Source organism: Phoenix dactylifera, unplaced genomic scaffold, assembly GCF_009389715.1.
Source record: "Phoenix dactylifera cultivar Barhee BC4 unplaced genomic scaffold, palm_55x_up_171113_PBpolish2nd_filt_p 000026F, whole genome shotgun sequence".
Lineage (NCBI taxonomy): Eukaryota > Viridiplantae > Streptophyta > Magnoliopsida > Arecales > Arecaceae > Phoenix > Phoenix dactylifera.
This window is the reverse complement of record NW_024067667.1, coordinates 2,118,406-2,142,133: the sequence shown is the minus strand read 5'-3', so window position 1 is coordinate 2,142,133 and position 23,728 is coordinate 2,118,406. Positions and strand designations below refer to the sequence as shown.

The 23,728-nt window shown below is 40.9% G+C and overlaps 1 protein-coding gene across 1 annotated transcript; it reads right to left on the bottom strand.

Annotated features, from left to right (window-relative positions):
• Positions 1-19,113: 19,113 nt before the first annotated feature.
• Positions 19,114-21,861, bottom strand: LOC103712346 (heavy metal-associated isoprenylated plant protein 33). The gene is made up of 3 exons (XM_008798843.2): positions 21,506-21,861; positions 21,212-21,287; positions 19,114-21,025 (listed from the first exon to the last, which is right to left on the bottom strand). Exons 1-3 carry the CDS (start codon positions 21,542-21,544, stop codon positions 19,575-19,577), a joined length of 1,566 nt encoding a protein of 521 aa, XP_008797065.2. The 5' UTR covers positions 21,545-21,861; the 3' UTR covers positions 19,114-19,574.
• Positions 21,862-23,728: the final 1,867 nt, after the last annotated feature.

Genomic DNA, 23,728 nt, shown 5'->3' with positions numbered 1-23,728 from the left:
AGGAACTCTTTTAAATCCATAAAATGTGTCTCTACCTCTAGGCCTCTAGAATTATTACACATGGACCTATTTGGTCCAACTAGAACAACAAGCCTAGGTGGAAATAAATATGGTCTAGTCATAGTAGATGATTACTCTAGGTACACATGGGTCATGTTTCTAGCACATAAGGACCAAGCATTTTCAATGTTTAAAAAGTTCCATAAGGAAGTAACAAATGCTAGAGAGTCTTCAGTCATAGCCATTAGAAGTGACCATGGTACCGAATTCGAAAATCAATTATTTGATGAATTTTGTAGTAAAAAGGGGATAACCCATAATTTTTCTGCACCTAGGACACCATAACAAAATGGAGTTGTGGAAAGGAAGAATAGAACTCTAGAGGAAATGGCTAGAACGATGTTATGTGAAAGTAACCTCCCTAAGTACTTTTGGGGAGAAGCCATTAATACTTCTTGCCATATATTAAATAGAGTTTTATTAAGACCCATTATAAAGAAAACACCTTATGAACTGTGGAAAAACAGAAAACCAAAAGTTAACTATTTTCATGTTTTTGGATGTAGGTGTTTTGTACATAATAATGGGAAAGATAATCTAGGAAAATTTGATCCTAAATCTGATGAAGGAATATTCCTAGGTTATTCTACAACTAGTAAAGCCTATAGAATCTTTAATAAAAGAACCCTAGTTATAGAAGAATCTATATATGTTGTTTTTGATGACTCTAGTGACATCTCATCTAGTAAGAAGGTTAATTTTGATGATGATATTGAAATACTTGAAGAAAAGATAGATGAGATGAGATTACAAGATGATAATCAAAAGTTGATTGAAGGAGAATCGTCAAACCAAGAGCCTATAGTGGATCATGGGCTAGCTAAAGCTTGGAGGTATGCTCACGGGCATCCTAAGTAACTAATTCTAGATGATCCATCACAACCGGTTAGGACTAGAGCATCCCTTAGGAATTTGAATAATCATCTAGCTTTTGTTTCACACTTTGAGCCCAAACATATAGAAGAAGCCGAAAATGATGTAAATTGGATAAATGCAATGCAAGAAGAACTAAATCAATTTACTAGAAACAAGGTTTGGGATCTAGTGGAGAGACCTTCTGAATATCCAATTATAGGTACTAAATGGATATATAAAAATAAGCTAGATGAAAATGGAATTGTTATAAGGAATAAGGCTAGACTAGTAGTAAAGGGTTATAATCAAGAAGAAGGCATAGATTTTGATGAAACCTTTGCTCCCGTAGCTAGACTTGAGGCAATTAGACTTCTATTAGCATATGCATGCTCTAAGGACTTCAAACTATATCAAATGGATGTAAAGAGTGCTTTTCTAAATGGGTTTATTAATGAGGAGGTGTATGTAGAACAACCTCCTGGTTTTGAAAATCATCAATACCCTAATCATGTGTATAAACTGAACAAAGCACTTTATGGACTAAAACAAGCACCTAGAGCATGGTATGAGAGACTTAGTAAATTCCTATTAGAACATGAATTCTCTAGAAGAAATGTAGATACAACATTATTTCTGAAAAAGAAAAATAAGGATATGTTATTAGTACAGATTTATGTTGATGATATCATTTTCGGTGCTACTAACAATCGCCTCTGCGAGGAATTTGCTGATTTGATGCAGAGTGAGTTTGAGATGAGCATGATGGGAGAGCTGAACTACTTCCTCGGGCTTCAAATCAAACAATCTGAAGGAGGCATCTTCATCAATCAAGCAAAATATATCAAGGAGATGCTCAAGAAGTTTGATATGGAGGGAAACAAGTCAATCAGCACCCCCATGAGCTCATCATGTAAGTTAGACCAAGATGAATCAGGTAAATCTGTAAATCAAAAACTTTATAGAGGTATGATAGGTTCTTTACTGTATCTTACTGCAAGTAGGCCTGATATTATGTTTAGTGTGTGCATGTGTGCTAGATATCAGGCTAATCCTAAAGAATCACACCTAGCTGCAGTTAAGAGAATCTTTAAATACTTAATTGGAACTAAGAACATAGGGCTGTGGTACTCTAAAGAATCTAGCCTAAACTTAATTGGGTACACAGATTCAGACTTCGCTGGATGTAAGCTTGATAGAAAAAGTACCAGCGGGTCCTGTCAATTTCTAGGAGAAAACCTAATCTCATGGTTTAGCAAGAAACAAAACTCGGTTGCATTATCCACTGCAGAAGCTTTGTTGTGCTCAAATCTTATGGATTAAACAACAATTAGAAGATTATGGCATCAAACAAGATAAAATCCCCATTAATTGTGATAACACAAGTGCCATAAATCTCACTAAAAATCCAATTCAACACTCAAGAACTAAACACATTGAGATAAGACATCACTTCATAAGAAATCATGTATTGAATGGTGATGTGTCACTCCAATTTGTGTGTACTGATAATCAATTAGCAGACATTTTTACAAAACCCCTAAGTGAAGAGAGGTTTAGTATGCTTAGAAGGGGATTAGGAGTGATTGATCCATCCTAGTGGGGTTTTTCACTAGATTAATTGATTTTGATGATTAGAATGAGGTTAAAATAGAGTTTCTATGCAGTGATCATCAAATCAGTCCTTAATTAGGTGATTTTCCCTCATTTGGCACGATTATGGTATGGTTTTTAGGTGCGTGCCAAGGTTAGAGACGACTCGAGTAAGTTTCAGAGCCGGCTCCTAAGGGGGAGTCGACTCGCGCATTTGCGGGAGTCGACTCGCAAAGTTGGCAGCTGAGGGGGAGTCGACTCGCACACTGTCGGAAGTCGACTCGCGCATATTCTGGAGTCGACTTGAGGTCGAGTCGACTCGCGACTCAGGGGAGTCGACTCGCAGTCGGGATCCGACTTTTTAACCCTAGGTTTGTCGTTTCGCAAATACTTTTCCTCAAGCCGCCACTGTTCACAAAGCCCTAGAGCCGACTCCTAGGTCATCCCCGATCGTCTCCAAGCCCTTTTTCCGTCGATTTTTCGCCGGACATTGAGTTTCCGTCCGTTCCTAGGTCATTTTCGGTCCGTCCCGAGCTTCCTCTGTCGGTCCTTCACCGTCCTCTAGGTATTTTTCTTCCCGTTTAGGTCAAGATGCCTCGTAAGACCGTCGTTAGGAAGAGGTCCCGTCCCGAGGCCGGTCCCGAGCGGCGCTCCAAGGCGCGGCACGATCCCGCGAGGCAACCACCTCCGGATCGTTCCCCGCCTAGGGTGGTTCTCGTTAGGCCGTTGGCCGGGAAGGCCGTCACCTCCGGGAGGTTTGTCGATTTCGACTATCTCTCCCGGGAGGGGTTCACCATAGGCGATAGGCTTAGAGCCCAGGGCCTAGAGTACTTCCTCACCTTGGACCTTCCCACCTATCCTGGCCTAGTTCAAGAGTTTTACAGTACCGTCCATCGGGGAGATGGAGGTATCGAGGGCACGGTAGTAGGTGTCCCGTTGCGTGTTACAGAGGACCTCATTGCCCATATCCTTCACCTTCCATTAGTAGGGGTGGCTCCCGCACACCCTGAGGATAGAGTTGCGGCCCTTACGGTCGTCTTAGGGCATCCACCTCAGTCCCCCCTAGATGAGGTATCTGCTAGCTCACTTCCTATTGAAGTGAGAATTCTTTTGAGCATTCTGTCCAGGTCCATCTTCCCTAAGACAGGGAGATTTGATTTTGTGAATGAGAGGGACTTAGCTATCATGTCTTATATCCTTCAGGACACCCCGATCAACTTCCCAAAGCTCATTTATAGGTATATGTGTGAGCCCCTAGATAGACCTAGGCTCTCACTCCCATACGGGATGTTATTCACTCTTCTTTTTAGGCAGTACGAGATTTCCATTCCTGAGAGGGAACCCTCTCGTGCCTTGCGATGGACTGATCGCTTATGTACGGGGACTATGCACAGGATGGGGTTTCGGAAGAGAGAAGGGATCTGGGTTAGGAAGTCCACTCTCACTGCTCAGACCACCAGACCATCACCCAGTCCTGAGCCAGATTCAGACTACCCAGACCTTCCAGACCATCCAGACCTCCCATCCACTCCTCCTGCTCCTACCACCTCTGCCGGACCTTCCTCCTCAGTTCCACCATCTATGGAGGTCCGTATTGATACAGAGCAGCTCCGGGAGCTGCGGCAGGAGATCGTCCGAGATCTGAGGGATGAGCTGCTTCGGGAGCTCCGAGGTGCGGTGCCTGCCCCCACTCCTGCACCCGTATCTTCTCAGTTGGTCCCTTCCTTGACAACCGTGACTGACATGACGGCTCATGTACGGGAAGAGATCTACAATGTCCGGAGTTTGGTCCAGGCCCAGTTCCACAGCATGAGTGAGGTCACGAGCTCCACTCGACAGATGCGAGAGGAGATAGGTCGTGACATGCACACCACCACCGAGGGGGCCGAGCGCTTGGCGAATGTACTCATCGACAAGCTGGACGCACTTCAGACATCGGTGACTGGGCTTCAGGCGTCGGTGACAGAGCTCTCCACTACACATAGCAGAGCCACCACGTCTATTATCACGCAGCTCGGACATGTGACAGATGCAGTCACCTTCCTCATGGAGCAGAGCCGATTGAGAGGAGGAGCACCATCCTCGAGAGGAGGTGCCACATCCTCCAGAGGAGGAGATGCATCCTCGAGAGGGGGAGCTTCATCCTCGAGGAGGACATAGATGTGTTTGAGTTGTGTTTTGTCTTGCTTTGCTTTACTTATTGTATTCTCACATGTATTCACATTCATATCAATACAATGAGTAGACATTTTATCTTCAATTATGTGCTTTGCTTTATGATTGATTGTGTGTGATTACCTCCTTTTTGGTATGATGACAAAAAGGGGGAGAAATATGTATAAAATGTGTAAAAGGGGAGAAATATGAAAAAATATGTAAAAGAAATCAATGGAAATAAATAAAAAGATAAACTCTTAAAAACACACTCAAATTTGTTCTAAGTGGATTCGGTACCTCGAGGCTCATTATCTCTCTTTTGGGGCTCCTAATGGAGTAATCTCCAGAATCTATTCAAGGGATATTCGGAGATTAGCTGAATCCTACTCAAGAACAAATTGACAGATTTTTCCTCTAAAAAGATAAAATTCAGTTCAAAAACTTCAAAGCATTAAAAGAAAATTCAGAGAATCAAAACATAGTTGAATGCATATGTTGAGGGGGAGAATCTGAATTTTAATCAAGCTAAATCATTAATGACATATAAGCCAAACAATTGATTGCATAATATGAAGGCTTATATAATTCCAAATGAAAGGGGGAGCTTTAACTCCGAAATTTAATGTTTCACTCCTTTCAAACTTGGATAAATTAAATTATCAGACATTTGAATTCATTTATGGATTTTACTTCATTGTTTTATGAGCAATTCATTTTACATATACTCAAAATTTTGTCATCATCAAAAAGGGGGAGATTGTGGAGTGATTGATTAAAACCCCATTTGATTTTGATGAGCTCAAAGCATTTGAGTATATCTTGTGATTACTAATGAATTCAATTGAGTGTTTCAGTGAAAATCCTGTCCAAGTGTCTCTAGATTTGGTTCATAGTATTTTGGATAAGGTAAGAAGTCTGCTGAACCAAAGTCTGAGACTCGAGTCGACTCCCGAGTATCACGAGTCGACTCCAAGCGTATCAAGTTCACTGGCACGAGCTCGAGTCGACTCCAGATCAGTACGAGTCGACTCCGACTGAGAACAGACAGAAGGACAGAAAGCTTCAACTCAGAAACTGTCAACGAGTCGACTCCCGAAGTGCGCGAGTCGACTCCAATGTTCAACGAGTCGACTCCAGGGTAGTAAGAGTCGACTCCAAGAGAAACACAAAGAAAAGTCAGAGAACAGTTTTCGGGTCTGAGATTCGAGTCGACTCCAGTGGAACGCGAGTCGACTCCGATGGTTGGCAGGTCGACTCCAAAGAAGGTAAGAGTCGACTCTCAGAGGAACACAAGGAAAAAGTCAGAGAACGATTTTCGGACTCTGAGATTCGAGTCGACTCCCGCAGTACGCGAGTCGACTCCGAGACTGAGCGACCATCAACAGACAGAAGACCATGTTACTGCCTCTGAGATTCGAGTCGACTCACAGACAGCTCGAGTCGACTCCGAGACAAGCTTCACGTCAAAAGGCAGAAGACCAACTTTCGGAAACTGAGAGCCGAGTCGACTCCAAGGAAGTTCGAGTCGACTCCAAGACTGGATGAGCCAAAAGACAGAGAATCGGGAGTTCGGGCTCTGAGATTCGAGTCGACTCCCAGGACAGTCGAGTCGACTCGAGTGGACAAAATTCAAAATTGGATCCACGGACTTCAGTGGATGAGCCGACTCCAAAATTGCCAGGTCAGCTCCAGAAGTTGGCGAGTCGACTCCAGGTCAAGACGAGTCGACTCCCAGTCAAGACGGCAACTTTAATTCAAATTTGGAACAGTTGCCGAGTCGACTCCGGAAAAGCGTGAGTCGACTCCTGCTACAGCCGAGTCGACTCCTGATCGCGCGAGTCGACTCCAACCCACCAACGGTCATATTGTCAGGCTGCGCAGAGTGTGCAGAACGGCCAGAAAAAGCAGAGTAACGGCTAGTTTCCGTGGGGGTTGGCTTAAATAGCCACAGAGGACTGTAGCAAGGCAGGGAACAGATATTCCACTCCAAGCATTCAAGTTTTCAAGCTCTCCAAGTGCTCTTAAATGAAAAAGGGAAGATCTGCATTTACTGCTCCAACAACTTCTTCCCAACAATCAAAGCTTCCTCCTCCTGCATTCAAGTCGACCACTCTTTCAAGAGGAGACCGGAGTTCCAGAAGCCATACCTCTTCACCAGCTTAAAAGCGTTTGAGGGCTTCTAACTCCTTTACGATTATATTGTTTTAAATCTGCTTTTTGAGAAGCTATTTTCTGTCTTCTTCTATCTCTTGTATTTACTTGATTCAATCGGGGGATTGAATCAAGGGGTTTAAGGTTGGTTGGTGAGCCAAGTTAAAACCAACGTGTGTAAGGGTTTGATTGTGAGCCCGGAAAAACAATCGGGATTGGTTCTAGTCGGTGAGCCTGGAAAAACCGACCGAGTTCGTTGTGAGCTCGTAAAACAACAAGTTTGGTTGTGAGCTTGCAAAACAACCGGCTGTAATCCAAGGGGGTTATAGTGAAATTCCCAAGTGAGACTTGGGAAGTGGACGTAGGAGCAAGGGTTAGCTCCGAACCACTATAAAACTTTGTGTTTGTAGTGCATTGTCTCTCATCTTCTTCCCCGCACATTACTCACAGCACTAGGCTTTAATTAAATAACTTGCTATAGTTTTTAATTAATCATCCACAAAGTTTTAATTAGCCAAATTATTTTAAAAACCCAATTCACCCCCCCCCTCTTGGGTTGTCTATCTGGGCAACAGAGATCATAGCTCAACTAGGGAACGTTTCAAAGGGGCTCAGCTTGGTCTTGAAACACACAAGACTAAGTACGGGAGCCACATCCTCCAAGAAACCCTAGTGTAGCTCTTTTTTCCTGCTTTATGATGTATTTCTTTTGCTTACACTTGTATTATGTACTCACATTCGTACTCAAATTAACATTAATATAATGAGTAGACATTTCTCTTTCACAATTGTGCAATTGAATTTTTATACTTGTATGCCTTCTGCCTTTTTGCTATGATGACAAAAAGGGGGAGAAAATATGATGAATTGAAATGTAAAGGGAATCACTAAAAAGAAAATTCTTAAAGCAAAAAGTAATTTGTTCTTAGTGGATTCGATACCTCGAGGCTCATTATCTCTCTGTTGGGGCTCCTCAAGGAGTAATCTCCAGAATCTATTCAAGAGATATTCGGAGATTAGTTGAATCATACTCAAGAACAAATTACCAGATTTTTCCTCTGAAAGTAAGAATTTAAGCTCAAAAGCTTCAAGACATTAAAAAAAAAATTCAGAGAACCTAAACAAAATTGAATGCATATGTTGAGGGGGAGAATCTGAAATCTTAAGAAAGCAAATTCATTAAATACATATAAGCCAAACAATTGATTGCATGATATGAAGGCTTATATAATTCCAAATAAAAGGGGAAGCTTTAATTTCAGAATTTACTGTTTCATACCTTTCAATTTTGGATAAATTAAATGACTAGACATTTGAATTCATCTCAAAACTCTATTATAAATCTCCTCTTGGTTGAGCAATTCACTTTACAAATACTCAATGTTTTGTCATCATCAAAAAGGGGAAGATTGTGGAGTGATTGGTTATACCCCTATTTGATTTTGATGAGCTCAAAGCATTTGAGTATATTTCAAGTTATACTAATGAATTCAATCTAGAGTTTCAGGCAAATATATGTGAATTTATCTTTAAAAGCATCGAGCTGTTGTTCAAGATTATTTGGCTAAGTGTTGAACACAATTAAGCCAAAGTCTGAAGCTCGAGTCGACTCCGAAAGCTTGCGAGTCGACTCCAAGTGTTTCAGAGATTCTGGCACGAGTTCGAGTCGACTTCGGTACACTACGAGTCGACTCCGACTGAGAACAGACAGAAGGACAGAAAGATGAATCTCAGATCCTGTCACTGAGTCGACTCCAACGGTTTCGAGTCGACTCCGATGCTTACCGAGTCGACTCCCGACAGTTCCGAGTCGATTCCAAGGAGTAACAGACAGAAAGATAGAGAAGTATTTTCTGGATCCTGTTATCGAGTCGACTCCAGAAGAATTCGAGTCGACTCCAACGTTTGGCGAGTCGACTCCTAAACAAGCAAGAGTCGACTCTCAGAGAAAAGCAGACTGAAAGGCAGAAAATCAAACAAAGTGACTCTGAGAGCCGAGTCGACTCCAAGATAATCCGAGTCGACTCCGAGGCAGTTCAACTCCAAAGACAGAGGATCAGTTTTCGGGCTCTTAGAGCCGAGTCGACTCCAAGATAATCTGAGTCGACTCCAAGGCAGTTCAACTCCAAAGACAGAGGATCGGTTTTTCGGACTCTGAGAGCCGAGTCGACTCCAAGATGATCCGAGTCGACTCGAGAAAGAAATGCAGAAATATAGATCTCTGGAACCCTGAGAATGAGCCATCTCCAAAAGTGCCGAGTCATCTCCGGATATTGGCGAGTCGACTCCAGGTTTGGCCGAGTCGACTCCAGAACGGGACAGCATTTTAATTCAAATCCCGAACAGTGGACGAGTCGTCTCTAGTAAAGCAAGAGTCGACTCCAGCAACAGCCGAGTCGACTCCAGATCGAGCGAGTTGACTCCGACCCAACGGATACATTGTTAGGAGTTGCAGATTGTGTAGAACGGCCATAAATTAGTGTCTAATGGCTAGTTTTCAAAGAGGACTGCTTAAATAGCCAAAGTGAACAGTAGTAGACATCAAGAGAGCTATTCCATTCAAACAAAAAGGGATTTCCACCTACCAAAGGCTCTCAAGAGTAAATACAAGAGAAAGAAGGAAGAAGCGCATTGAACTCCATCCAACAAACTCTTTCCTTCGCATTCAAGGATCTCCTTCTGACATCAAATCTTTAGCGCATTCAAAGAGGAGACTCAGAGTCCGAGAAGTCCCTTCTTCCTCTTTCAAAATCTGTTTGAGGGCTTCTAAGTCTTCTCTTTTCATATTGTTTAATATTTGCTTATTAAGAAGCTTTCCTTGTAACTTTTTCCAAACTATTTTCTTACTTGATTCAATCAGGGGATTGAATGAAGGGTTGTAAGGTTTGTTGGTGAGCCAAGGTTAAAACCAATGGTGTAAAGGTTCGATTGTGATCCCGAGAAAACAATCGGGTGGTTCTAGTCGGTGAGCCTGTAAAAACCGACCGAGTTCGTTGTGATCTCGTAAAACAACAAGTTGGGTTGTGAACTTGTAAAACAACCGGCTGTAATCCGAGGAATTATAGTGAACTCCCAAGTGTAGCTTGGGGAGTGGACGTAGGAGCAGAGGTTAGCTCCGAACCACTATAAATTATTTTGTGTTTGTGTTGGTTGCTGCACTCTCTCTTACACTCTCGCTAATCTTTCACTGCATATAGTTACTTAACCAGAATACTTGCAATAGAATTGGATATTAACCAAACGTAGTTTTTAATTGGTCGAAATTTAAATCATAACCCAATTCACCCCCCCTCTTGGGTTGTCTTCTTGGGCAACATCCGGTGACCTTTCCGGCGAGGAATCGGAGGAGGAATCTTGAGTTTTCACGCACGGATCTAAGGCCTCTTCGTGTGATTCGTTGAAGGGAGAAAGCTTATGGCTTCCACCGCCCCTTCTCTGGCGATCACCCTCCCCCGACGATCGTCCTCCTCCGGCGATCGACCTCTCTAACGCCGCCGCCACCCCCCAGCAATCTCCCCTCTTCCACGATCGTGCCTAGGGCACGATCGTAATAGATGGATGGGCCCGGTCTTTTCGGGCCGGCCCGTCCATTCCTTTTTTTTTCCGGGGTTCTCACACTCGAGATGCTTAAGTCCAACTATACCAATCAAGAAACCTGCTATTTGTCATTGTAAAAAGAAAACAATCGTAATTTAACTATGATCACCTTTATGGGGAGGGCCACAACAACGGTCTTGAGTGGGTTTGGAGTTCCCTTGACCTAGAAAAGTAGAAGAACCAAAGGAAAAAGGGGGGATAAAGTGGATCTATGGACCCTAGCCTGGATAATGCTTGAGGATACTATTGGTGAAGGCTTAAAGAGTGAGGCACTGTTCTAGTTCTAGACATAAAAATCTATACCAAGTACTAAGGTTCATCCACGATGTGCCTATTAGATAGGCATATGGTAGATTGGTCTAGAAATGAAGAGATCTAACCCCCATGCACCCTAAGACGCTATATATTAGAACTTTTGATGATAGAAATGTCTTTCCAGAGGATAAGATGAAAGAGTCCTAGATCCATTCTACCAATCTAGATGCCCAAAAATGAAGTAAAACAAACATAAATAAGCTATTAAGAAAGCATACAAAAACTTAAACTAAAACAAGGAAAGGAACAAGATATCATCAATAGATCATCAAGGAGTAGAAATTACATGAATAAAATCATCATCATGTGGATTTAATCAAAAGAATAAGAGAGAGAGAGAGAGAGAGAGGAAAAGAGGGTCATCTAGGATATATAGGCTTGGACTCAGTATATTCCTTTTTCTTGGAGGTGATCTCTTCGAGGATTTGCAATAACTTGAGTTTCTATTTACTTTTGACCATTTTTGGATCTCTAATAGTGTGCTCCTTAGGCTGGAGCATCTATGTCTAAGAGAATTGAGGTAAAAGAAAGGAGAAGGGAAAAAGAAGAGCTGAAGCTAAGGAAAATCTAAACATAAACTAAGAACTCCAAATGAGAGAAGGGGGATCAAGAGAACTAAAAGCTCAAAGACTGAACAGTGGATCCAATTTTCTCCTTTAAGGGACTATTTATAGCTAGAAAAGAGGGGGAATCAATGATGGACTTTAAAAAATTTCTTTTGATCTGGGAAGAGTTAAGATGATGCTAAGTGGCATCCTAGGATTGGCCTAAGAAAATAGCAATGGATCAGGCTAAAGATCCTCTATAGCCCTGGCTGCAAGATTATTTTGCAGCCTATATCCCTAAGGCAGTAGAAGACTACCAACTAGTCTGCATCATGTAAACCTTAAGTGGGAGCTTAGAGACTTTTGAAGAGCCAAAATGGCATGATCCTCTGATGCCCTACCGCTCCTATATAGATTTTGTGAGGACCCATGTGAGTGTGTATTTAGTCCTATATTAATTGTGTATTAGGGACATCTTGGATACATACACAGGACCAAGAAACCTAAATAAAACTTTTTGGTTAGTTTTTATGGATGAGGTCTTAGGTTATTACAAATGGTATCAGAGCAGATCAAAATTATGGCCCATATAGATTAGGAGACACTATAGCACATGCTCTTTGGAGGCTAACCATGAGCTATTCATGGTGTTTGTGATTAGACTGTCCGTAGTTATTTCCTAATTAGTTGAATTTTTTCCACATTATGTTGCGCTATCTTAGGGCCCATTAGCTACCTCACACCAACATCATCCTGACAAATGAAGATCTTATACTTTTTGCTCTACAGTGCCTCAAATAGTGCCATCTAAGTATTAGCCTGATAGTTGTTGTTGTAAGAAGACTCCATGGGAGGCAAAAACTACTCCATGCACCACCAAAATCTAGGAAACAAGCTCTCAACATGTTCCCCATAATTTGAATAGTCCTTTTAGATTTGTTCGTCGATCTACGAGTGAAAGGTTGTACTAAAATTTATTTGGTCACCATGGCTTTGTACAGACCCTTCTAGAAGACATGGACCTAGTATCCTTGTCAAATATAATAGAGACTGGAACTTTGTGCAACCTCACAAGCTACTCTATACATAACCTAACCAGCCTCTCCAAGGACAAACCAACTATGAAGAGCAAGAAAAGTGTTGACTTCATCCACTGGTCAAAAATTATCCGTATAGAATCAATACCTTTAGGGGTTCTAATAGGAAAGTCATGAAGTCTATGGCAACGTGCTCGTATTTTCATTGAGGAATAAGAAGTGCTTGTAAGGATTCTACATGTATTTAATGCTCAACCTTTACTTACTGACATACTAGGCACCAAGCAATATATTGAGCAATGTTGCTGTTCATACCATTCCATTAAAAGCTCTCTTAGATTTCAGTACATCTTTGTTCCTCCTGAATGCATGTTCAAAGCAAAGTTGTAGTCCTCCAAAATCTCTTTCTTTAATTTGGAATTCTTAGGGACACATATCTTTCTACCAACTCTCAAAAACCCATCCTTATAAATTGTGAATTCTGATTGGGCACTAGATTCTACCACCTCCCTGATCTTCTATAATTCTAGATCTTCTCTCTGAGATATCTTAATCCTTTTGATCAGGGCAGGTGCACTATGAGAGTAGCAAGTCAAGCTTCAAGATAATGTAGCCACACCTTAATGTTCAACCTCTTTAGATCTTCTAGGATAGGTCTCTATAAAGTGATCAGAGCTGCTAATCTTACCAAGGATGTTTTGGTTATTGCATATGCTGCAACATTTGCCTTCTTAGGTGATAATCAATAGTTAGATCTCAATCCTTCAGCAGATCCAATCACCTTCTCCATCTTAGGTTTAACTCCTTCTAAGTGAAGATATATTTCAAGCTTCTATGATATGTATAGATCCAAAAGGGCTTCCATATAGATGATGCCTCTATATTTTTAAGGAGAAAAACGTAGCTAGTATCTTCAAATCATGAGCTGGAAAATTCTATTAATAGGTTTCAACTATCTAAAGGTATAGGCTACCACCACCCATTCTGCATCAAAATACAACCCAAGCCCCTTGGAACACGTCATTGAAAATAGTGAAGCCTCCTATCCTAGATGGAATGGTGAAGACTGGAGTTGTCACCAATCACTTCCTCAGATCTTGGAAGCTCTATTTGTACACCTTAGTTCACTCAAACTTAACCTGCTTATTAGCCAAGCAGGATTGAGGGCATGGCAGTGCGAGAGAATCCCTCAACAAATCTTCGATAGTATCCAGCTAATCTCAAGAAGCTATACACTTTGAACATATTAGTGGGCCTACTCCAAGCAACCACTGCCTCTACTTTTTTTGGATTGATGAAGGTGTCATCTTTGAAGATCGCATGCTAGAGAAAGGTTAATGCTATCCAACCAAAACTCGCACTTTGATACTTGGGATAGAGCTTCTTCTTTTATAGGTTTTGCAGCACTGCTCTCAAATATTCTTCATGCCCGTGTGGTGTCTTCGAACAAACCAAAATGTCATCGTTGAACACCATCACAAATTAGTCCAAACAAGTTTTGAATACCCTATTCATGAGGTCCATGAAAGCGGTAAGTTCATTTATCAACCCCAAGAGTATGACCAGGAATTTATAGTTCTTACATCTTGTTTTGAAGGCTATCTTGGACACATTCTCAAATTTAATCTTTACCTAATGGTAATCAGAGTGAAGATCAATTTTTGATAAGGAGAATTTGTTATGTATTGTTACTTTATTTAGTTCTTGATAGTTAATATAGAGCTGAAAACTTTCATCTTTCTTTTGTATAAATAGTACAGGGTCATTCTAAGGAGATATACTGCATCTAATGGAGCCTTTTTTCCAACAACTACTACCATTACTTCAAATTCTTCAATTCGACTGGAGCTATTCCATATAGATCCTTTGAGATGCGGCCAGTGTATATCAAGTCAACGGAGAATTCAATCTCTTTATCAAGAGGTCATTTTGGCAATTCCTCTGGAAAGATGACAAGGAATTCCCTTGCAAGATGAATATCCTACAAATTCAACTCCTTCTACTAAATATCTTTAACAATGTCTAAGAATCTTTCGTACCTTAAGAGCTTCCCCTATAGAGCTGAGATCAACTTTGGTAGGCAACATGATCTACTACCTATGAAAATAAATTCTTGCTGGATGGGAATAGAAAATTTTAGCCTCTTCTAGAACTAATCTTCTATGATATAACATGTCATCAACCAATCCATTCCGAGGATCACAATCAAAATTCTTCATCTCTAGCACCAATAAATCTATCTCCATTTCTCTATCCTCAATGCTAAATGTGCAAGATTTACAAACAAAGTCTATCAAGATGATATCTCTACTTGCATTAGAGACAGTAAGTCCAGACTTTAGTGGCACAATCCACTATTTTTTCTAATGAAATTTATAGATACAAATGAGTGAGTAGCACCAAGAAAATAGAACATACATATAAATAGATACTATTAAGGGTCCCCCTTCAAAGAAAGACCCAAAGAAGCAAAAGAACTCTCGTACAGAGGATGACGAGCTGAAGCAGCCGAGACCGTTCAAGGTGGAGGCTAGAACTGAGATTCCGACTTACGACGGGTCAATTGATGCAGAGAAGCTGGATTCATGGATCATCCAACTGGAGACATACCCTGTATGGGTATAGTAGCGAAGAAAAAGTTTCGCTAGCCAGGCTAAAGCTTACAAGTTATGCCTTGGCATGGTGGAATGCCTACCTACGCAACCATGGAGATGAAGTGATTACATGGAAAGATTTCATGAAACTCATCCGGAAAGAATTCTACCCGATGGGTTATGCTAAGGAGAGATGGCGACGATGGCACAACCATCGTCAGAGACGGGACCAACCGGTGCGAGATTGTACAACCGAATTCCGGCGTGAGGCGGTGGTGTTGGGAGTCTCGATAAACAATTCTTAGACCTTTATGAAATATACCTCCAGCTTGAACATTCGAATCTACATGGAGTTGTCTCTTTACAAGATGGACAATATGTCTAGTGCAAGCGCGATAGCCATGACCATCGAGAAGAAGAATGCTCGTGGTGATAAAACCTCCGAAGGTGTTTCCAGAAGCTCGTCCAACCGAAAGAAAAAGAAAAATACGAGCGCCACTGCAACCTCGTCCCCAGCCACACGAGTTGAGAAGTATTGTGACCACTGCAAGATAGAGGGCCATACAAAAGAAAAATGTTGGAAACTTCACCTTGAGTTATATCCCAAAAAGTGGCAAAAGGGCAAGACAGTAGCAACAATAGTCGGAACCGAAGCCACAGTAGTCGACCAGGTTCAAAAGGCGGACCCTAGTCTATCTTTGACGGCAAAGCTGAAGGAGACAGCCTTGGGTCCCCAAACCGAGTCTGACAAAAAAGGAGAAGCCGTTCGTTTTAAAGATTCAAATGAAGCAGGAGATGATCAAAGCCATCGTAGACATGAGAAGCCAGAAAAATCAATGCATTGTAGACTGGGTGATATACAGCCATCATTTTCAGAAAAGTATTTCAGTCATTTAATTAATAGAATTCAATGCATCTATTCTTTCATACATTGAAAGCTTCAATTCGTTTTCGCTTGACAGAAAATTTACCTCTCACCATTGAAGTGTAACAACAAACTATTCTTAAAAGTTCAATTAGAGATGAGCACATCCCAATCATCTATACTGCTTATATGCAAGTACACGTGCCAAATTCTCACACACACACACACACGCACGCACACGGATTGAATGTGATAAGATCACGGGAAATCCGGCCATTTGCAAGTTAGAGATGCAGTTGAGAAAGGAGTCAAAAGCAGAGCATCTACCCTGTACTGTGGGAACATATTAATTAGAGAAGTCCGTGAGTGGTCCGTCCCTTACTCCCATTGGGAGAAGGCGGGCCCACAGCTCCATAATAATAATAATGGTAGCCCCCAGAACCATGCAAACAGAGAACTTGTTGAGACGAAATAATAATAAGTTTAGTGAGCAGAAGCCCCAAAAAAAAAACAAAACTGGCAGCAATACAAATCGGTGACTTTATAAAAAAAATAGAATGCATTGATGAGATTCCATAGATATCTGGATTTGATTTGACCTCAGATGAAGACGGTAGAAGTGAGAGAGATTTATGATGGATGTGATGGAAAGTATCTCCCTTATGCTGGTGGAAATGTCACTTCCAAGTCCACCATTCCAATCCATCCATCCATCTATTTACAAAGACCATTTATTGGACAGCTCAGATCCAACGAACTTAGTGCAATATATTTGATATCACATACCGTACGTGCAATATTCTTACAGCTATCTCACCTCGAACTTGGAGGATTTGTTGACAAGTTTTCTATAAAATTTTGTTTATTAGAATATAGTTTTGTAGTTCATATCACAGATTTTTATACTTGATTTAAGAAAACAAAGAGGAGAATACTGTGCATGGTTGAAATAGTCTCTTAAGGCCACGTACCTCCTTTGTCACTCTGTAGCTCTGACAGCCTTATCAATAAATTATATAATATATGCACACATATATAGATATATTAATAGATACTTATAATGGCTAAGAAACAAGGAACTCAGTCCCTTGTAAATGCTTGGTGGGCTCGCGCCGCAGCGTAGCTAATAAATGGCGGCAGTACACATTTAGGCCAGTAACTTTAAACTTGGGAGGAAGGAAGGAGTAAAGAAGGGAAGAATCAGAGGAAATAAAGAGGGGCATCATTCTTCTCTCCCTCCACTGTTTCCAAGATCAAAAGAGGCTGTCCACTCTTATATCTCTGCCATGAATTAAAAAAAAGAGAGACTAGTAAAGAGAAAGATTAGAGTTTACTTGACCTTCGAGCCTAGGAACAAACAGTTACACAAGAAGAAAAAGGAGAAGAGCTCCTGTCCCAATGCACAGGGACAGGACTACTTGGGATTCCTCACTACACCTTTCACATGTAGGGCCCTGTTAATTTACACTTGTTTTGCTTCCTGTGCTCTTTGGCACATTTGAAAATTTCTATGATGCAAATGAGGAATTGTGTCCGAGGCATCTGTAAAAGTTTCACTCAGCCCCTCACATTAAATCTTATGCGAATTGAGGATGAGATGGATTTTTTTTATATATATACTAAAGCAGATATTTTATATATTTTAAATACGGATATATCCAATAAAAACAGAAAACAAGTCATAAAGTGTCATAGGCAACTCCTCCTTCCTAACCCACAGAGTGCCTCCAAAGTGACCGGCCACATATACAACCACTCCGTCCATATGCTTCTCTAAACACATGCTTAAACTGAAAAGTCACTCCATTTCTCACCATCGCTCAAATATTCCGAAGTAGAGGTTGTCCCTCTCCACCACTGCATGGGCTCCTTAGACCCAGCTGATCACAGTGGCCGAGTTACCTTCTAATATAATCAAGCTAGCCTATAACACTCGCCGCGCATGACACAGGCCGATCTAAGCCGCCCGCAGCTCTGCTTCAGAAACCGACGTATCGAAGATGAAAGACAATTTAATCCAGACCTGCATGTGTTTAAGTAGAATTTTTTTAAAAAAGTTGGCCAGCCAAAATCCACTATATCTTCCAATTTAATCAATGTATTATGTTGTAATGCATAATTTTGTGCATTGAAGTGTGACTCCAGATTCCTCAACCCGAGCTCTGGCTGACACATGTGATATAATTTTTTCATGAACATATATGTCGAAGCTTTATTGCAATTATGATTTGATTCTTATCAAAATGAGTATGAAGTTAGAGCCAAAAACCTACATCAATTTTCATCAATGATTTTCTAGAGATCAAATATGGTAATGAACTGCCAACAAGTTCCAACTTTCTTGAACCTACACAAAAAAGCAATTGCAATTTGTAGAACCTAAGTTTAAATGTCAAGAAGATAATCCTTTCAAGTTATAATAGCTTATTTATTTAAGGTAAGAGGGCTATTTGACCATCTGCATGCAAGGGAGTTGAAGCGAACACAGAGTTTTAAGGGTCAGCAATCTTAATTTTACAGTGTGATCCTGGAGTAAAAGTTGTAACCATCTAGCTAGCATCCATCAAAGTCCAACCATAAAGATGCTGGGAAACACCAACAAACTCAGCACACAGACTCATCCTTGCTGCAGCTCCTCCCTGTGTACTACCTTGTCATCATCCCTCCTTCACCCAATTCTGATGGCAATCCCATTCCATCCTCTTCTGAGAGTCTCAGAGGTTTTTAACCTCATCTTGCTGCATACCTGCATTATTCATTGGCAAGGAGTATTTGATGGATTGTCATGCATGATTCGGCCGAAGGAAGAAGTAAAATAAATTTCTATAATTCTAATTGTAGTATAAATTGTCTGAATACAGTAAGTATGTCCACGATATATATATATATATAAACCAAACTATAACAGACTTTGAGTACGATAACAACTTATTACAGGTTGGTCGCATTAACAAATACAAATGCTAGTCCCAAGTAGTAAATGGATCCATGCCATTCAGTGAAGGGACCATAGAAAGGGGTTGGCATGACTCATGAACAAAGGTGCCAACATTTGCTATGGATCTTGCCTAAGTCTTTGCGAAGTGAATGCCTTGCTAGTAACAAATCATCTCGAAGAAAATTATCTTATTATCTTAGGGCAAAGGAGATCGAAAATTGATGTGATGCCTTTTTGCCATCGCAACCTTTTTTTTTTTTTGTTTTCTTTTTTTTTTTTTTTTGAGTACATCGACTACTTACACTACTCTAACGTGAGCATAGCTAGTAAAATCAAGAAAAAAAAAAAAGACAACTCAATGATGAAGAAACATCAGTATGCCGGTCCAAAAAAAGCAATGCACCAAGCATTCATCTTTAATGGATGGGACGTTCTGCTATCTCCATTATTATCATTATTTCTCGATTTGTAAATGCACATTGACACATCCAATGAAGGCTATAAAGCTCTCCCGAATCTAAACTCACATTACATTCACTTTCTACTCCTTTCACATCTTATAATACCATAAGAGAACCATACAACCCCTTAACTCCTAAAAGATTAGATATTATAATTAACCCTATATAGACATAAATATGCCTTTGACCTAACTTCCACTTGAGATGCAAGAAAGCATTTTCCTCATGAAAAAGTAAAGAGAAAAAGAAAAACCTAAATTACCCATCTTCCATCTATATGCAGCAGAACCACTGGTAATGCCTCTTCTCTTTGAATGAAACTTCCCACACAGAGAACTTAAGAAGAGATAGGCAAAGAAATTATGAAGCAGAACCTAGTCTCCTGACCACCACCACCAAATAACTTGCTTCACATAATTGAGCAACTACTAGGGTTCTCATCACTGAAGAAGTTGGTGTATGGCTCCCCCTGGGGTGGTGGCGGTGGCTGGTACATGTACATTGGTGGTGGCGGTCGAGCATACCCCATCATCGGCTGATACGCACGATCCTGGCCATTCATCATCATCATCTTCTGCTGTTGCTGCTGCTGCTGCATCATGGCAGCCATGTACTGCTGCTGGTATGGGTTTGCAGCAGCCATCATCTCCGGTGGCGGTGCCACCATTCCCCCTTGGAAGTATCCGGGCGGTGCACCGCCGGTGGGAAGGCCCTGGACGGCCGCCGGGATGGCCCCCATCTGGGCCATGGGAGCATGCATGTTCCCCATCTGGGCCATGGGGGCATGCATGTTCCCCATCTGGCTCAATCCCAAACCAGGGCAGCCTGGGCCCATCATGTTGGGATTCACCACTGGTTGGCTCCCACCACCACCACCCACATCATTCTTTCCATTACCAACACCACCACCACCCTTCTTGCCTCCACTGGCTGCACTGTTGCTATTGTTCCCACCATTGCCATTGGCCTTGCTATTGTTACCACCATTGCCACTGGCCTTGCTATTGTTCCCTCCATTCTTGTTATCCTGTGGCCCAGGCCCACCACCATTCTTCCCGGCAGCTCCGCCACCACTATTGCCGGCACCATGGTTCAGATTCCCACCGCCGCCGCCACCTTTTTTACCACCACCGCCATTACCATTCTTCTGCCCATTATTGCCACCCATGCCCTTGTCTTGCACCATGGCATCTCCAGCACCACTACCACCACCTCCTCCTCCCTTCTTAGAATTCCCACCGCCACTGCTGCCACCCTTCTTGTCATTCACCCCATTCCCATTGGGTGGTGCATTCATGGTCTTAATCTTGATGTTCTTGAAATCTTCATCAAAATCCGCATCAAATCCATCCATATCATCCAGGTCCTCATCATCAAAGTCATCGAGATCATCATAGTCGCTGCCGCCATCTTCGGGGAGAGGCGCAAAGCTCACAGATTTCTGATCCTTTGACATAGGGAGCTTCAGGTCCTTCAATGGGGGAAGCTTCAGATTTTCGAATCCTTTCATCTGCTGCAACTGCTGTAACTGTTGCTGCAGCAGCTGTTCTCGTTGCTGCTGCTGCTGCTGCTGCTGCTGCTGTTGTGGTGGTGGTTGCTGAACCTTGTGGTCTTTCCCACCACCACCACCACCACCCTTCTGCTGGGGCTTGCCATTGTCTTTGGGTTGGCCTTTCCGCTGCTCAGGCTGTGGCTTCTGGAATTGGTTGCTGCTGCTGCTGCTGTGGTTGCCACCCTTCGGAGCCAACAGCTCTGCATGCTTGCCAGCCTTTCCAAGCTTTTTTATGAGGGTGGCAGGATCAACATTGCCTGAAACAGTCACCTTCCCTTGCTCTGCATCTATGGTGGTGGTGTACACTCCTGAGATCAACAGCAATATAAAATAGAAAGACGAAGAAAGAAAAAGAGGCAAGAACAAAGATTTCATCAGAGATATGTGGGGATTCAAACTACGATAGATAAAGCAAAATGAGAGGAACAACTCTTTTTGTTTTTCATAATAGTGCTAAAAACACTACCAAACCAGAGCTTTGGAAATGGGAGTACCATCAATTTTCTGAAGCAATTTCTTCACCTTCTTCTTACATCCCTCACAGTGTATGCTCACTTTGAGAACACAGGTCTGCAGTTGGGCCAAGACACCCAAAAAAAGAGAGAAAAAAAGGAGGAAAAAATAATTAAAAAAAACCTTGACATTTAGAAACATGATAAATGTTAAGACTAATGCTCAAGAAATAGCATGGAACAAAAAGGAAACAAAGAGAGATGACTGACTATGGTAAGACCTTGAGTTCAGAAGAAGCAAAGACATAACGAAAAGGAGAGAAAAGAAAGGCGTACCTGTATCTTGAGGAACTTGATATCGTCTTCTTTGCTCATCCCTTCCACCGAACAGAAGAACAGGGCCAATTTTTTTCTTCTTCTAGACCCAAGACAATATTTTTAAGAGATGTGGGAGACAAGAAGAAAAAAAAAACAGGGCAAGGAAGCAACTAAAGAAGACCTACGAAAGAGATCATTTTCTTTTCTGGGTTTCTCATCCTAGAGTGTGAGAAATAATGGTGGAGAAATGGATTTAGTGCATTTGAGCAGAGAGAGGAGGGAGTTTTAGAGAAGGTTGGTACTCTTAAAATATGACCATTAACCCTGGCCCCCCTCTCAGAATCTGATGTAAGGGTGGTGGGGAAAGGAAAGGGAGTGCTCCAAATACATAGCCTCTCACTTTTGCCCTTCCCTTTGTTTCTTTTAATACAGTCCAGAAAAAACTTGTATTCTCTAACCACACCCCCACCACCTATCAACAGCATTTCACTTGAGTTGGCACTGTTCTCACCCAGAGTAGCCTATATATATTTTCAAGCAAGGGTGGGAAAGTTTAAATGAAATCTAGATTTTCGGATATCTCGGCGGGCATGCTACATCAAATATATGGGTCAGATTATTTGTTAACTAAGATTAGGTGGTGGAACCAGATTTTCTGATATCTTGGTAGATACTGAAATCTCGGCGATAAATTACGAATAAAGATATTAGTTGGATCATCTGCTAGGAATTGTAAGGTGAGAAAATTTAGAAAAGAGCTAGCATTTCGGATATGCTAGATGATACCAAAATTATAGATGATATAATATGATAGAGATATTTATTGAATTATATCAGCCAAGATTTGAGTGAGAAGATTTAAAAAGGATCTAGGTTTTCAGATATGTAAAATTTAAATTTTCAAATATCCTAGTCAATACCGAGATCTCGGGCGATATAGAGTAACACAAATGTTGAAATCTTGGCAAGTACAGTTGATCTATAATTAAAAAATATATTTAAAAGTTAATTTCAAGATTTATTAAGTCAAATATTATTTAAAGAAATAGAATAAGGGAAAGAATAATAGTTGATCATATTTTCCAATATTTCATGATCAATTTATATTGGCTGAGTTAATCAAGGCTACAGTTTCCTTTGCATTACATTAGCAAGAGATTGATACTTTATCTCAACCATGATGAGAGCCTTACTTTTAAAACATGTAAACAAAGTTTTCCATCTCAGTACTGAATCTCGTATAGGTGTCACAGCATTACAATATTAGTATGAATTTTTTTTATGTATCGAGTATCGATATCGAACCGATGCAGTACGGTGCATCTCTTATCGTTCAGTTCGGGCCGATAGGATATACCATAGGTGTAATTGTTACTCAACTCACTGGAGAAAACAACTATATAATATATGTAGTCACAAAGATGACATTAGGGATTAACATGATAAAATATCAGTGCGATTAGAAAATTAAGCAGTGGTGCTTCTACATTCAAAATTTTTACTTAGGGAAAATTATTCTACAAATATAAAGGTTTTTCCTCACTGACACAATTTAAGTTGGCATATGCCTATAAATGTATACATCCTTATTCAAATAGAAAGACACTACTTTAATTGTGTTTATATATTTATGTTGATTGGCACTAATATATAAACTCAGGCAAATATAATTCACTAGCGAATGTAAAATTTTCTATTTCGCAATTGCGAGAGGTTGAAGGTTGGAAAGAAACCCCAAACTAAACTGCATCCTTTCTCATTAGCCCTTTGAACAGTTTTTTTGAGTCATCAAGTCATTTATATTTAAAATTAAATTTGTATAAGGTATCTGTATAAGATTATTTAATTTATTTCATAGTATTTTTTATTTAATCACCTCTTACTCGATCCTTTGTGATATTTGGGTATTTGGCTTGTTATGTGGTGTGACAATCTCGGGAGCACAAGAGAGGAGTTGAATTGTCAGCTCACTCATGGTAAGATTTTTAAAAGTAATCACAAGACATGGAGGAAAGTTTATAATTTCTCCCAAATTTGGAAATTCAATTACTATGCCATCAATTGATGTTATTCTCATTCCCATTTAGCAATCTATCTCCACTTGTTGTTCTTATTCCCATTTCCCAAACTATCTCTACTAGTCGTTTCTATTTTTACTTAGATAAAATTGGTCTTATTCCCATTTACCAATCTATCTCCACTTGTTGTTCCTATATTAGCTAAAATTGGTCTTGCCAAGTG